Below are 17,346 nucleotides of genomic sequence, written 5' to 3'. Positions count from 1 at the left end.
TTTGAATTAACCCGTAACAACCCGGTGTCTTAACGAATTTGGCTTTATGCTTCAGGTCATCATTTAACTTTATTTTAGCTTTTTTTTCCCATTGAACACATTCTGTAGTATTTTTAGTAACATCGTTTTAGAAATGTATTTAGTTTAAACAGTACAACCCTGAAGTTTGTTTATTTAGTAATTCAGTGGCGGAAACAAACTTCCGTTTTAGTTACGTTTGATTTACATTCGAAAAATGTCAGCGTCATAATTAGATCTTCTAAAAAATGACTCCAAATTTAATCATTTATTAAGAAATAAATAAAGCAGGGGAACTTCAGTACCACATTATATGAACGCATCCACTATATACATTCTAAAATAATAAAAAGAAATTATTTCACATGCCACTGCTCATCTGTTACTGTCAGTTTTATGAGCAGTTTTCATGATAGAGACCTTGATTTTGAGATATTTATAATATATTTTTCTTTATTTTTTGTGAACTTGTTTTGTATATTTAATTTTCTGTGACTTAAAGTGCAATGCCTTATCCAGTATGATCTTTCTCTGAATTTTTCAATTTATTAACTTGAAATTTCAAGTTATTGTCTCACTTTGGAGTTTGAGTTACAAGGCCATAACTTGAAATTTTAACCCTTTAAGGTCCACACTAAGAAAAGAGCAATGGAACAATTTTTTTTTGTTTACATTTCTTATTGACTTGGGTGAGTAATAACCACAATCAAATTTTTTTTCAATAGACCCTATAGTTTTTAAAGTATTCCTTCCATCAAAGGAAAGTATTATATCAAACAACAAAATACATTTTTTTTTTAAAATCTGCAACTGTGAAAAATGTGCAGCAGCACAAAATACTCACATTCAGGCTACTTCTGATTGAATGCTACTGTGCAAAATAATTTTTGTTTTTAAAAAAACAAAACAAAAACTGTGCAAATCAAGAACATCTACTGGTTTTGGTCGTTGGGGTCTTAGGGTGTAGCATTTATTCTGTGGTCATGGAGAGCTGAATCATGGTTGTCCAACTGTAGATGCTGGCTTGTTAACTTGGTTCAGACACAGCCAGGCACAAACCTTTTGAGAGCCATCGGTTTCTGGTCCACTAGGGCACAGTCCCTCTTGTAGACCAGGAATTCAAGTCAAGGATGTATCCGAACAGTGGCATATGCCATCTCCTTAACTTGTGACTTATAACTTGTCTTATACAGGTGTTATAGCATATCAGAAAGCTCAGTTCCTCCCATATGCTAATTATATACAGGGATGAGTGATGGGCATCAAATGGTGAGCTTTGCATTGGACTCTTTGCTCCACCGTTTGACCAATGAAAGAGGCATTTTACTGCAATCAGACCTTCATCAGACCTGTAATCACAGGCTCCATGGCCCTTCTTCATCAGGTCTTTGTCTGCCATCAGGGGAGCTCCACCGGTGCAGTTTGGTCATACAGTACCAATGCACCTGACACCCAAGGACATGTGCAAGTTCTGGACCAAGCTGAAACTTGTGAAGACCTCAGTTTCTTTTATGGGTTTGCATAGTGATTTCTACAACTTTGGCCCCTTAGAGGTAGCTTCTGTTCCTTTTCACTGAGGGGAGCATTGAAGAATGTAGATCCCCCTTGATACAGCAGCAAGTCGTGGATGATGCCAGATGAACTTGCTTGGCAGAACAATTTAAAGCCCCACTCATCTAGTTTGTTAGCAATATACTGGTGGAGAGTGCCAGCCCCGTTGGCTTCATATGAAACCATGACCTCAAACACACTGTGGTTGAAGGTGGATGATATCATGAGACTCCGCTCACAAATCTGCCACAGGAGCATGTGACTTTTAACTGCTTAGCGTCCATATAGTACTAGTTAAACATGAAATTATAATTTTGACAGCTTAATAATATTAATTTACCAGCTACTATAATTTGGTCAAACGGTAATTAGTTGTGATATTTTTGATTTCCACATGTTACTCTTGATTTTTACCATATTTACTAATATTAACTCGGAAAGTTACAAAAATTACTTACTGAGGAAATTATTTCAGCATATTCTTGCTGTGCTAACATGTAATTTATCAACAGCAATGGATAAATAAAATGGGTCCAGTGGGCTGATTTTATGGCAAATAATCAATTTTAATACCATTTAGGTTATGTTAGGATTAGCACCACAAAGTGACAAATCAACTGTTTGGTTGAGCACAAAAATTATTAAACATTTAATTTCACTTTTTTAATGCTGTCAAGTCAGATACGTTTGTTTAGTAAGTCCTCTAACACTCTCATATATCAAAGAATTATAGCTTCCTACCTTAGTTTCATCAAAAACACTCAAAATATGTTGGATGGTTTTCACTGACCAAATAATTCCAAAACTTACAATAATAAAATTGAACTGAGACAATATTTGGTTATGTATATGTATTTTTTTAATTCAGCTGACACACTTTGAACAAGTTGATGGAGGGATCACACAAGTTAGATGCCCAGCATTTTGTTTCATATTTTTAAGAGTGATAATTTTACAAAACAAGCAAAGTAAGAATGATCAGTCTCAGCCAGCTAAGGCAATCATATAAAATGCTATTATAAAATCTAAATACAAAAAAGAAAATATTACATATTTAACACAAAGCCAGAATGAAACAAATGTGACTGAGATGTTTAATTGTAATTCATCTGGTTGACTTCTGGCTCTCTGGTTCCCGGCAGACTTTGGTTTGAGAATGATGTTTTTTTTAGTTCTCCAGTTGGACTGATGTTGTTTGGGCTCTCACCACCAACTCCCTGACATCTTACTCTCCGTGCACACTTTGCAGCACACTGCTCATCACTCACAGCTGACCGACTCTGGGACACAAGCACAAATTCTGTAGAGTAGCTATGAGATTTTCCTCCTGCCACTGGACCCAAGCACTTTGCAGACTGAATAAGGAATAAATTCAGGTAAACAGAAATTTCTCAAAGCTAAGTGGGTAATTTTGTTTAACAGTGAGTCAAAGAATCTTAGCAGGGTCAGGGTACTACTCTACTACTGGTTATATGTGTTTAGTCTCACTTTTTGGTTTGCATAACACTTCTCACATTGTTGAATGTCACATTTCCCATGTTAAAAGGGTAAAAACTCTGATGTAGGACTACATGTGTGGGGGAGAAGGATATGAAACATTTATTTAAAATGTGACAGATTGTCAGATTCCAGCAGTTTTTTGTCCAAGACATTAAAGAAAATGGAGGAAAACAGTGTTGTGATATTTTGATACCATGGTAGCATTTACAGGATATTGTTTTATAGTGATATTATACAGGAAAACTGTTACTCAATAAGGCCCATTTACTAGTTGTTTTTCTCTTTCTCTGTGACCCAAGAATTAATGTGTAAGAATCACAGGCTGGTACCTCAAGGTCGAAAATACCACAGAGATCACTTCCTTACTCCCATCCTCCCTTCTTTATCTCTTAGAAAAAGGCTTGTTAAAGGCCAGGTGGTTTGTTTCAGAATTCACTAATGAAAGAACTCTGTATTCTATGTCTAGGAGTGTATTTTGCTGGGATAATCATAAATTGTAGCTGAACTGATAAACTATACAAAGGATACTTCTTTGCTCAGAGGGCAGGAAGACGCTTCCTTATTTGGTCTGTACCGGTTTGAACTGAGAATCTGCTGACACACGAACCTTTTTCCTCTATATAAACTGTTGTATGATGAATAAACCTTTGAGTTGGTTTGGGAAGGCAACCTGAAGCAGTCTGTGTTTCCTTGTTCTCCCAAGCTACTCCCGACGTCGTAACTAACCTGCTGAACGGCATACCTGAGTGTTACTTTGAATAATTTTGAATCTTATAGGGTAAAGACAAAACTCTGCTTATAGGTGCCCACGCCTCGGAGGAAAACCCGATCCACGGATGACCCGGGACGGAGATTTCTTTCAAACAGTAAGTTAGATAATCAGGATATTTCTAGACCTAGTGTGGATTAAATTTTTTTAAATTAAATGGTAATTTCTTAAAAAAAAAAAAGGTCTACGTGTTAGAGAGAGCTGTAAATGCTTAGATTACGTTTTGTTTTTCTTTTACTTATACTGGATCTGTGATGTCAAAGACAGAATAAATATTAATATGGTCATTTTTGAGTCAAAGCTCTGGATGTGAGCACTGAAGACCCACCCACTTGCTGTCAGAACATTCTGTTTGCAAGGGACAGCCAATCACAACAAAGCTGGCTTAAAGGGAAAGGAATCAAAACAGTCTGTTTGAGGCTGCACAAAGGATCAGTGTCAGGTAAATAAGGATTTTTTTCCAACTGTGAATCATGCAAAGCTGCTGTCGTAAAGCACATGAATTACAAATATGGAGCTGGAAACCAGTATTAACTTTAATACGGCTGGTAATCTCTATATGAATATATAGAATGTACCAAGGGATTGGTACTGAAAGCTCTGGTTTCCACTTGTAGTTGCATTGACCAGTCATATCTTTGCAGGCTTTCATTGCATGCAGTCTATGTGATGGTAAACTGTATTGGATTATTACCCACTTTTGTCTGACAATTTAGTTTTTTTTTTCCTGTATGGTTTCCAAGGTGTAACCCAATTCAAAATGTACTACTAATTTGTTTATTTACTTAATTATCTACTTAGTTATTGGATGCGGAAACATCTTCTCAAAATTTAATGGTCGTGGTAGTGAAACCTATGATGCATGGTTTGGAGATGGTGGCACTGACAGAAAGACAGATGACAGAAGGCAGATTTCAGGATTTGAGGATGTTAAGATTTTTGCCGGGATGGACGTGATTAGAAATGAGTACATCAGAAAGATAGCTCAGGTTGAGCGGTTTGGAGACAAAGTTAGAGAGGTGAGGCTGAGATGATTTGGACATGTGAAAAGGAGGGACACTGGACAAAGGATGTTGAAGATGCTCCTGAAGGCAGGAGGAAAAGAAGTTGACCTCAGTGGAGGTTCATGGATATAGTGGAGGAGGACATGCAGAGGGTTGCTGTGACAGGAGAGCTAGAGATGGAGGAAGATGATCCACTGGGGTGACACCTAAGCAGCCAAAAGAAGAACTGTCATTACACCAATCATGCTTTTCTCTAAACTGAAGTGGAATTCTGTTAGAAAAAAAACTTTGAGGAATTACCTGAGACATACGGGCGCTACAATTTTTATGCCACCATGATACTATGCACAACCACAAATGAATCTGGAGTTAATAATTACTTTTTTCCCAGCTATTTTCAGCTGTGGAGAAATACACATTTGTCCAAGATTTTTAAGGTTTTGGTTTCCTAAAATTTAAAAACTTCTATATTAGCGTCCAAAAACATTTATCTATCTTTATTTTCTATTTGAAATTGTATCCGTTCTGTAAATTATTCTACTTCAGTAATGATGCAAATAGATTAACAGTCACTTGTAGCGACTGCCAATGGATCACAAGCCACACAGCGTTGCCGCCACAAGTCAGAAAAGCCACCAGCATCGCTAAAGGGCCACATTTGAGATGAGATGAGATGAGATAGCCTTTATTTGTCAGTTGCAGGTCTTTTGCCCACAACAGAGATGACATTTCACTGGCTGGCTGGCCAACTCACCCCATACGGCTGTGCTGAGTGAGGATTTCCCCCTTGTAGCCGAGAGCTTTGCTGGATGAGCATGTGGACCAAAACTGTGTGTTGCTTATATGCAAAGTTATGCATATTAAACTCTTGAATAAAATGCATTTCACAGATATTGTTTTGAGAGATATTTGCAGGCAGTGATCATAAACATGGGAAATATTAGAAAGTCTGGTTGTTTCTTGGCTGTTTCTGTGCACAGCCATGATACTTGGTCTTTTCTCGTGCTGCATCACATTTAGTTCTCTGGTGAGTATCTCTAGCTACAAGATGAGGGGTGGACAATCACATATTATGTTTTCATTTACCATTAGTAAATCACTGTTGGATTATGTGTATTTATCCAATGTTTGAAATCAAGATTTTCTAGGTTTGGTTTAAAGGCCAAACTACAAAACTGGACAACAGAGTGGCAACATCGGATTCAGTGCCAACATGTGTAGTCATACCTGAGACAAATTTAAAGAAAGGAAACAAAAAAAAACATAGCAACATTAAACATTGAAAACAATAAACAATAATTTGTATTTCAAGAGATGAAGACAGTTGGTCTTGTTGACAACAGACAGGTAAAATCAAGTAACATAACTGTCCCTTTCTATTGGTTTTTGTATTAAATAAATGGTGGTCTTTTGAATAAAATTAGCACCTTGAGAAAAATGACACCTAGGTTCACTTACAGTACTAGAACAGTGGATTTACAGTGAGAGCTTTACAGGCCTATGGGACACCAGAAGCCGTGTCCCTGTAAAGAACACATTGTTATAGACATCAGTGAGGACAGTCTGACGTTTTATATATACAGTGAGCAAGCTGTAACACTATCCCTGCACAACTGCATAACAAAAAACAAAACACTGTATAAAGGATGCTTGTAAAAAAAAAACTAAAAAAAAAACATACACTTAAATTATTTAATGTCTCTGTAAACGAAATTGCCTTCTCCGTGAAAAAAAGCCTGGGGGCACTATTGGCCTCAAAGATTCAGTCATACAAAGTCACTGAACTTGAGGGATAAAATCCTCCAACACTAGAGGATAAAGAAGCAAAAACTTCACAGACTGGAAGGTTCCACTTGTCCATGATTTAAAGAGAGTTTGTGTCCTGGACCTGAGAGTCTTCCGGGATGGTACAGTTTTCTCCCACCTCTAGCTGAAACACACAGGTCCAACAGTGAGGCCAAACTGGTATGTCGCGTTTCCTCCTCCCATTAGTGCCACGTCTCTCAGAGGAAGGAGATGGAGGTCCTCAAACTCCAGCACAGACTCCCGAGGACCAGACTCCATCTCCTCTCCAGGCTGATGAACCAAAAATAGATTACATTTGAACATTTACAGTAGTAAACCCTAAGTAGAGATCAGCTTTAGATAAGTTTCTCTTTCTCTTGAATTGAATATACATAAATGGTATACATACATACATAAACTCTCTCTGTTAAGATCAAAGAAACAAGCATAACTGCGAGAGTGCAACCCCCCACCCACACAGCTCAGTCTCGGACCAATATTTACTTTTAAGGGAATAGTATTGAAATGCACTTTTATTGCATTAAAAAGTGCAGCCTTTTCTTATCTTCCCAGTTGAAACCCATTACCTGATATCATTTTGAATATAAATATTTTTTTTACTATTTTTATTTATGTGAATATATTATATTTGTAGCATTCTTTTAATTGTTTAGTAAAATTCACTTAAATGTTTAGTCATAAATATTAAGTGAAAAAAAGGTTTTGATCAGGAAGTTTACTTTGTTTTAAAAAAAAAAAAAAACCCAAAGTAAATCTTATTCAGGGTCATTGTACATGTATTCAAACTGTTGTGTTTTTAAATGATTATAACCTGTAATTGTAATGTACAGAACAAAGTCATGATAAAATATTGCGATATTTAGAATCCTCATATATCATTCTCTATACGCCTACATGTTGACAATATAAACAATGACTGTAAGAAACAGTTTTAAAATACTTGATATAGCGTTATTATCACTTTGGCCTTTTAGGTCAACCTATTGACCTTGAGGTCAAATGTGACATAATAATTGAAATCTTTACATGGTACTTTCTATATGTTGACACACCACAACTGTAAGAATCATAGTTTCTAAGTTATTAAACCTTTTGCCAAGTTTCAACCAATAAATCATTAAGTTGACCTTGAAGGTTGTAAGCGCGTCTTTTAACTGGAACTGGCAGGTTTGAGTCTATTACTCCAGTTCTTTCCGACCTGCACTGGCTCCCTATTAAATTTCGTATTGATTTTAAAATCTTATTGCTCACTTTTAAAATCATAAGTAACACCACGCCCAGCTATCTTACGGATCTCCTCAGCTGTTATATCCCTGGGAGAGCGCTTAGATCAGCAGGCCAAATGCTCCTGGTGCGACCTAGATCTCGGCTCAAGACCAGAGGTGACCGCGCATTCGCCACTGTCGCACCCTACCTCTGGAATAACCTCCCTCTAGCTCAGTGGTTCTTAACCTTTTTGGAGGTACCGAACCCCACCAGTTTCATACGTGCATTCACTGAACCCCTCTTTAGTGAAAAATAAAATACGATTTTTTTCGAATTCAAGACATACATATGTTTCTTAATGGTGCACAAAATGAGCCATGCATGTCGCAGCGGAGGCTCTGCTGAACCCCTGAGACCGACTCACCGAACCCCTAGGGTTCGATCGAACCCAGGTTAAGAACCACTGCTCTAGCTATTCGGGTGTCTGATTCAATTCAATCTTTTAAATCTCGATTAAAAACTTATTTGTTTAGCCTTGCTTTCCCCGCCTCCTAGAGCCCGCATTTTTGGTGTACTGTAAGTTATCTTTTTCGCTTTATTAATAATGTTTTAACCTTCAGCCTTTCGGGTTGTGCCTACTATGCCTGGTGTATTATTGGTTAGTTATGTCACCCGCCTGTTAGTATATTTTATTTGTATTTGTATTTATTATTGCTCTAACTCGTTCTGTGAAGCACTTTGGCATACCTGTGGTTTTTTAAATGTGCTATATAAATTAAATTGTATTGTAAGCCAATTTTGAACGGATGACCCCACTGTACACTTGAATAAAGTTGTATCAGAATTTATTTAAAACTTTTAAAGGTATTGTGTTTACACACAGAGTGACAGAATGACATGTACGCATAAACAGGACCAAAAAATACAGCTTCAGTACGACTGCAGTAACCAAACTCCTATTTGTGAAGGTTTTTTGGAATTTCTGTCTCAAATCTGTGATGCTTTGGCTGTACTTTAAATCTAATTAGCTAATACGCAGATCGATACAGATTTTTTGCCAATTCATCACAGTTAATCACTGTGTTCTCACAAACAGATTGCATTTAATTGCCAACTTGACCCCATTCAGTCACAAACTGATAGCAGACTGACACATTTATGCCATTTTACATGAAACTACTTTTCTTCTTTTTTCTTTGTTTAATAAGCAAGTCCTGATTTTTGAAAACTGTATGTATTTTTTGCACATTGAGCTCCACAAACCACATGCCATTTACTTACATATAAAACATTCAGGATCTTCAGTACAGTACACAGTATTTTATTTTTTGTTTTGTATAAAGGTGGTATCTTCAAATATCTTCACTCCTCTTACAGATAACTACTACATTTATACAGATGCCAGATATTTTTCTCACTTTTTAATAAATTTTTTTTATTTTGGGCCTTTGGGAATTCCTTCCAAACTATCTTGGATTAACAGAGCTTTATGTCCTTCTACACCCTGCCCATGTTGAGTTAATCTGTCCAACCTTTTGCAAATCTGGCAAAAAGGAGGTGAAAAAAAGTCAAATAGGAAGATATTTTTCAGTAGTTCTGTTACATACCACACAATCTTGAACTGCTCCAAGGTAACTTTGTGTCCTTGAGTCAGTGAGGAATTTGACATCTCGGTAGGCCGGGCCCAGTCTGTGTCCTGGGTGGCAGGAGTAGGTAACCTTCTGTACAGCTGTGCCACTGTGCAATCTCAGAAAGCGCATCTGGACCACATTAGCACCTTGATAATAAAACTATAAAAACATATTAGAGTTATCAGAAATGCTTTATTATAAATCAGGCCAAAGACACTAAATAGAAGGAAAACTGAAAAAAAAAATACATTAATTATATGTGTGGTAATATAAATGCATTATTATTATTGTTATCATCTCCTGTTTTCTTTGTGTAATGTGAGGTGTTTCCAGCTGTTTAGCCTATTTTAGATCATTATTTTGGTTTCTAACCATATTTACAAGCTCAAGTGGAACCTGCAGTCCCAGCTCCAGGAGGCGACTGTTTCAGCAAATCAAGTTCGATGAACTCAATGTATATGTGTCCAGTAACAACTGAATATCAGTGTTTTAGAGGGTGTTTTATTTACTCAAGCATAAAATACATTTTTATTTAACAAAAAGAAAGGCATCAAATGATCTTTGATGGCAACAAATGTCTTCAGAAGGCTGACTCTGGCCCCAGGGCCTTATTTTTGATATCCATGCTTTAGACTTTAGCTCTTCTCCCAGTGTTTCATCCTCTTGTGTCTTTTCCCTTGTATTTAGTCCAGTCATGTCTGTGTTTTCCCCATTTAGTTATCTCACTTCCTGTTTGTTGTTGGGAGGTTGTGGTTCCTTGTTTGTTGTCTAGAGTTTTGTTTCTTTTATCTCGTCTGCTTTGATTCTGTTTAGCTGTGTCTCGTTTTCCTCTATTTTCTATTTCCAGTCCCCCGGTCACCCTTTTAGAAATATGTAGTTGCCGTCTATATATACAGCAGAGCATCAGTTGATGTTTTTTGCCTTGTGTTTCCCAGCTTCAGTGGCATTTTCCCTAGCGTTTATTCCCAGTTTAGGTTTCTGTAAGTAGCCTTTTTTAGTTCCCTTTTGTATTTTTGTGTTTCATCTTTTGTATTTTGGTCAACAGTCCAAATAAATGGCTCATTTTTTGTTTAACTCTGTCAGTCTGTGAGTGTGCATTTGGGTCCTCATCTCCACTACATATACATGACACCATGTCATTAGCAGTGTCTCTTTTCCCTGTTCTGATGCTTGGTTTAAACTTTAGCAGGTCGTCTTGACCATGTCTACATGCATTAAGCTGCTGCCACATGATTGGCTAATTAGATATTTGTGTTAACAAGCAGTTGAACATGTTTACCTAATAATGTGAGAGTACATTTTCCCCACTTTAGAAACTTTTGCCTATTTTGTTCATCTAGCCAACTTTATAAATGTAACACCAAGAACTTCTTGCCTAGCAGAACCCAGGCCCTAGAATTAATGTTTAATTTTGGCAGTGCCACCCAGAGGTATTCACTCACCTGAAATCCCCGATTCAGCTTGCTGAGCCACTGAAAAGATCCTTCCTCGGAAAAGTCCTCCATCCACGCTTTCGTTGGCAGCTGTAGGCAGATGAAAAGAAGGCACAATTTCGTTTTCAGACTGTTGCTAATGAAATCCTGAATTACCATGCTGCTCAGACATGACTAAAGCAGTATTCGACTCATGCTAACCGAAACCAATTCACATTTCTCTTTGGTTGAGTGAGTCAATTATTTATGTAGGCTGGACTATATTAGAGTAGATAGGGTGAAAGGTGAGTGTGTTTTGTGGTTTTAAACAGACTGAACCAACCATGAAACCAGGAAAACACAATACAATGAGAATAATAATAGTTTCTGTCCTTTACATGACCTGATACCCTTCAGATGAATATAAAGTAATTTAGCCATGCATTGCTTCATTCCTTCCTGCAACCAGACAACTTAGTTTTCTTCATGCATACCTCTGACTGATGCAAACAGATTAAATTTGAAACATTTAATAAATGAGGGGTGACATGCAAATTCAGTTAAATACATTTTATCTAATATATTTGATGTAGCTCATTGAATTTAGTTTTATATAAGAGACAAGAAATTTTGGAATTGTCAAATCTGATCATTTCTAGGGTACAGAAGATCTCAGCATTGAAATTAGCAAATCAAACATTTTTAAGTGCTTATTACTACGTTATTCCCACTCATAGCTTCATAACTGTTCACACTTAAGTTGAAAAAAGGAGAAAAAGTGTAAAAGTGCAAAAGAAATTTCCTGTTTAGAGACAAAGATACAGATTCAAGTTAAAGTCACTACTGCAGAAGCATGAGGTGAATGACGATTCACCTACAATACAAATACATTAAATGATAGTGGCCATGTCCTTGATTCAGAGGTACAATTTCCTGCAGACTTTCTCTGCTGATGTCTTTATACCTGAGAGTCTTGAGGATGAAGGCAGGTCTGTTTTGATGTGGAAGAGAAGCTGCAGTAAGCCAGCAGGGCATCGGCAGGACTGCCCTGGTTGGGGTCAATGTAATACATTCCTGTACAGAAAGGTTAGCAGGAAATGAATGAGAAACCCAGGGACCAAAGTATTACAGTATGCTCCATGCTGACAGTAAAAGCAGTGAAATACAGGGAGCACAAGAACTTCAACATGCTGGCCTGTAAAAGGAAAGCATTAAAGAGGCTGGAGTGTAAAAATATGTCTTCTGTGAACTATTAATATCCCCGTGGCAACAAGCAACAGGATTGCTGACGATCTGCAAATTTGGATCTTTGATAGTCAAATAGAATTACCCATATTCATTATCATTTATATACAAATATACCTTAATATATGTACCAACATATACAGTGGGGCAAAAAAGTATTTAGTCAGCCACCGATTGTGCAAGTTCCCCCACTTAAAATGATGACAGAGGTCAGTAATTTGCACCAGAGGTACACTTCAACTGTGAGAGACAGAATGTGAAAAAAAAATCCATGAATCCACATGGTAGGATTTGTAAAGAATTTATTCGTAAATCAGGGTGGAAAATAAGTATTTGGTCACCTCAAACATGGAAAATCTCTGGCTCTCACAGACCTGTAACGTCTTCTGTAAGAAGCTTTTCTGTCCCCCACTCGTTACCTGTATGAATGGCACCTGTTTGAACTCATCATCTGTATAAAAGACACCTGTCCACAGCCTCAAACAGTCAGACTCCAAACTCCACCATGGCCAAGACCAAAGAGCTTTCGAAGGACACCAGGAAAAGTATTGTAGACCTGCACCAGACTGGGAAGAGTGAATCTACAATAGGCAAGCAGCTTGGTGTGAAAAAATCAACTGTGGGAGCAATCATCAGAAAATGGAAGACATACAAGACCACTGATAATCTCCCTCGATCTGGGGCTCCACGCAAGATGTCATCCCGTGGGGTCAAAATGATCATGAGAACGGTGAGCAAAGATCCCAGAACCACACGGGGGGACCTGGTGAATGACCTGCAGAGAGCTGGGACCAAAGTAACAAAGGTCACCATCAGCAACACACTACAACGGCAGGGAATCAAATCCCGCAGTGCCAGACGTGTTCCGCTGCTGAAGCCAGTGCATGTCCAGGCCCGTCTGAAGTTTGCCAGAGAGCACATGGATGATACAGCAGAGGATTGGGAGAATGTCATGTGGTCAGATGAAACCAAAGTAGAACTTTTTGGTATAAACTCAACTCGTCGTGTTTGGAGGAAGAAGAATACTGAGTTGCATCCCAAGAACACCATACCTACTGTGAAGCATGGGGGTGGAAACATCATGCTATGGGGCTGTTTTTCTGCCAAGGGGACAGGACGACTGATCCGTGTTAAGGACAGAATGAATGGGGCCATGTATCGTGAGATTTTGAGCCAAAACCTCCTTCCATCAGTGAGAACTTTGAAGATGAAACGAGGCTGGGTCTTCCAACATGACAATGATCCAAAACACACCGCCCGGGCAACAAAGGAGTGGCTCCGTAAGAAGCATTTGAAAGTCCTGGAGTGGCCTAGCCAGTCTCCAGACCTCAACCCCATAGAAAATCTGTGGCGGGAGTTGAAAGTCCGTGTTGCTCGGCGACAGCCCCAAAACATCACTGCTCTCGAGAAGATCTGCATGGAGGAATGGGCCAAAATAGCAGCTACTGTGTGTGCAAACCTGGTAAAGACCTATAGTAAACGTTTGACCTCTGTTATTGCCAACAAAGGTTATGTTACAAAGTATTGAGTTGTATTTTTGTTATTGACCAAATACTTATTTTCCACCCTGATTTACGAATAAATTCTTTACAAATCCTACCATGTGGATTCATGGATTTTTTTTTCACATTCTGTCTCTCACAGTTGAAGTGTACCTCTGGTGCAAATTACTGACCTCTGTCATCATTTTAGGTGGGGGAACTTGCACAATCGGTGGCTGACTAAATACTTTTTTGCCCCACTGTACAGTATGTATGTATTTGTCAATATATTATATGCTGATAAAATAGATAAAATAAAGTTAATAATCTCTTCAAAGGGAAAAAAGTCATAAATGGAAAATAACATTTATTTTAAAACAAAGCATTTTTCTATATACACAATGCTGCTGGGAAAAGAATTCATGCATTTTACTGGGTGATGTTATTTGAAACAAACTGATTTTGAAACTTGATATCAGCACTTAGGGACTCTTAGCAAAGTGGCAGTAAAGCATAAACAGCAAGACAAGAATTTAAATCTACCATCTGTGTTAAATGAGCCTAAATAAATGCAAACATTTCACAAGGCTACTTACCCTCCATGCTTCGGAGGTAGGTGAAGTACAGGGGTAATGTTAAAAACCAAAGCACTTCAACTGGTTTTGCTCTAATAACAATATGTATGTATAAATAGTATAAATAGGTTTAATCCATAATCTTAAGCAGCTTATCCAACTATGAGCACAGGGAGCCTATCAGAGCTGACCTTGGGAAAGAGGTGGAGGTGAACCTAATAGATTCTGCTTGTTGATTATATGACTCAAATTATTTTAGAAGTACTGAAACAGATGGACGCTTTGTTGTAAGGTGAAGTTCTGGTTTAGATGGCCTAAACCACACGCTGAACCACACTACACAGAGAATATACAGGTCAATCATCTACAAAGCCTCACTTTAGCTTTTACTCAAAACCAAATAAGAGAAAAATAAACTAATCTTTTTTCATTTCTCCTCTGAAATGTATTCTATTCTGTAAATCTATTCTATTATAGCACAAAGCTGTAATGGAGCAGGAGACACTCATTTAACCCTTTTTTTACTCCATCTAGCTTGGGGATCGTTCACAATCATTCAGTGTTGCTTTAGTGTTTACTTTAAAGTTTCAGTAACTGACCACTGCTGTATTCAGGGTGACAGAGCCAGAGCTCCAGACAGGTAGTAGCTGGATGCTCTTTGCTGCCATCAGGAGGATCCAAAAGCAGCCGAAGCTCCTCCTGAAGAGTATCCAGCAACGTCTGGATCAGAAGGTAGTTGGGCTTATCTGACATGTACATGAGGTCCTGGATATGGGAAGACAATGAGGAGAATATGATTCGGCCAAGTTTAATGTTTAGAGCCCATGTAAATTTAATGAAAAATAATGATTTTGATATGAAGGGGTTTTTAAAAAATTCTTATTTCTTTATATCTCTATATCTTTAATTTCTGTCTTTCTTTTTTAAACACATACTGTTTCCAGTTGTTGGAAAGAAATGTTTTTTAATGTGCAATTTTAATCGAATATTTCGTAACAGAAAACAACAATTCCAACATATAATTGGCAATACAGTTTAGAAACTACTTGCCTTGAGCTGAGACAAGGTCATGTTCAGTGACTTTCCGGGAAGTCCGGGAATGCCAGGTGGACCCTAAAACACAAGATTAATCTTCAAATGACTAAACCGAAACTATTATAAACTAGCCAAAATAGATAAAAAGTATTATATCAATCATTTGACATAACTGGGAATAATTCTGTTATAATATCTTAGTATAATGTAATTCAGGGTAATTAGAATTAAACTGTACACCCTTGTTTGGGTTTTGTTTCAAGCTTTCCAAACAAGCTTTGCTAACCCATGAGAGCAAATTTGGGGCAAACACAGTTTCTACTCCACCCAGATCAGATGAAGTAGGAAAGATGGGAACGCCCTGCACCCAGGTATTGCAACAGACAGAAAACTGTTTGCATTGTTAGAGCAAACATGATAACCTAGTGTTTTTTACCCATCTGTTGTAGACTTACCGGCAGCCCCTTCCTGCCAGGTGGACCAGGCAGACCTTGGTAGCCTTTCAATCCCTGCAGGGAGAATTATATATAATAGCAACAATATAACAATACAATTCCGTACTCTTCCACATGGCAATATCAAACTGTTAATTATCACATACACCGATAAGGAAATAAAGACTGCTGCATGATCACATTAGACTGCCAACTTCCAAGTGTGACATCTTTATGATTATGTGAGTCACTTAAAAAAGGGGGAACAGGCCATTTTCTTCACAGAGTGGTGAGTAAGAGCTGAAGAGTGTTTGATATAGAAGAACAAGAGAGCTGGAGGTGATGGTTTCATACCTTTAATCCAAACAAACCCTGCAAGAACAGAGGACAGGGGAAGAAAAGGGCATTAGTGTGATTTTTCAGTATGAAGTGCATTTATCGACTTCCGACTGCTTTTATCAGCTGCATTAAGAGCCTGTCACCTGTACCCTTGCTGATTTTATAATCTTAGTCAATGGACATTTTTTTTTCTTAAGACACAGTGGGTTGAACAGTTATAAAGTGCTTCTGAATGATGATTGATTTCACAGGCTGGTAGCTGAAGAACAGGGTAGGCTAACAGACAGCAGTCTGCCTTTATGCAGAAATTGCAGCGGTTATTATAAAACAATAACATTTGTCTTCATTTTTCAGACATACCCTGGCAAAAAGTGTCTGAGCAAAACATGTGAAATTCTTGAATTGAAAACATAAAATATTGAAAAAGTCCAAGATATATCTTCCTGACTAAACTTTGCATATCAGAGGGGGGAAAATGACAAACAGAAAAAGAAAAATACAACAGTTAAAGAGGGCTGAAAAATGTATCATGAATAAAAGATGTTGCATAAGCTTGCCATACTCAAAAGTATATTAAAGATTTAGAGAGAGATAATACTTACAGGCAATCCTGGCATCCCTGACATGCCCCTGGGCCCTGGCAGACCAATGTTTCCCTAAGACAACATCAGTATAGTGAGAAACATAAACATCTGTCAATCTTTAACATCATTTAAACACAGTTACACATGGGAAAATTCAAGGCTTTAAACCCGAGAGCTAACAATGCTGCAGTCTTTTTTTGTGTACCTGTTCCCCTTTTGGACCCTCTGGACCAGGCAATCCAACAGGACCACGGATACCCTAAAAAAAGGAAAATCCCAAAGCAGCAGTGATGTAATGTTTCTAGTGTTTTTAATGGCCCCAGTAAATAAAAACCAGAACCACCTGGATGAGCGTTCTTTGATCAGAATGAACCACTATGTGAATCCCATTTGGCATTTGTCTTCCTTTTGTTATTTTCCAAATTATCTTGATATATCCAAACATATTAAACAGTCATTTACATCCCACAAAAGACTACAACTTAAATGATCCTGTTTGTTTTGTTTACGACTGTTTAAATCTGTTAACTGCTCCTACCTTCATGCCATCAACTCCAGGTAGTCCAGGCAGTCCCATGTCTCCTTTGTCACCCTAAGAAGATATGAAACATATGTTAACAGACAGGATGAAAGACACTTTGAAAGACCTTTAGAAAGCCTGAATAAGTAGTTGGAAGCAAAACATAAAGAACTAAGGGATGACCCAAGACTTTTGAACAGTACTGTAGTCGGTCTTAGTTATCTTTTTACTTGTTT

At 37.8% G+C, this 17,346-nt stretch overlaps 1 protein-coding gene across 1 annotated transcript in view; it reads right to left on the bottom strand.

Moving 5' to 3' along the window:
- Positions 1–2,413: 2,413 nt before the first annotated feature.
- LOC147325607 (uncharacterized) overlaps positions 2,414–17,346 on the bottom strand; it is a 121,846-nt gene continuing 106,913 nt past the window's right edge. The window contains exons 58-68 of the mRNA XM_086300183.1: positions 17,129–17,182; positions 16,796–16,849; positions 16,609–16,662; positions 16,022–16,039; positions 15,689–15,742; positions 15,249–15,311; positions 14,798–14,963; positions 11,862–11,971; positions 10,928–11,008; positions 9,462–9,644; positions 2,414–6,918 (exon numbers count right to left, since the gene is read on the bottom strand). Coding sequence (XP_086156309.1) covers positions 6,769–6,918; positions 9,462–9,644; positions 10,928–11,008; positions 11,862–11,971; positions 14,798–14,963; positions 15,249–15,311; positions 15,689–15,742; positions 16,022–16,039; positions 16,609–16,662; positions 16,796–16,849; positions 17,129–17,182 — 987 coding nt within the window. The 3' untranslated portion in view covers positions 2,414–6,768. The remainder of the gene's footprint in view (positions 6,919–9,461; positions 9,645–10,927; positions 11,009–11,861; positions 11,972–14,797; positions 14,964–15,248; positions 15,312–15,688; positions 15,743–16,021; positions 16,040–16,608; positions 16,663–16,795; positions 16,850–17,128; positions 17,183–17,346) is intronic.

Source organism: Aulonocara sp. 'chitande type north' Nkhata Bay, linkage group LG7 (assembly GCF_057382095.1).
Source record: "Aulonocara sp. 'chitande type north' Nkhata Bay isolate Kocher_YH1m ecotype deep benthic linkage group LG7, A_spYH_male_GT1.1, whole genome shotgun sequence".
In the NCBI taxonomy this organism is placed as follows: Eukaryota; Metazoa; Chordata; class Actinopteri; order Cichliformes; family Cichlidae; genus Aulonocara; species Aulonocara sp. 'chitande type north' Nkhata Bay.
The sequence above is the reverse complement of the archived record's forward strand: the minus strand, read 5'-3'. Positions and strand labels throughout refer to the sequence as shown.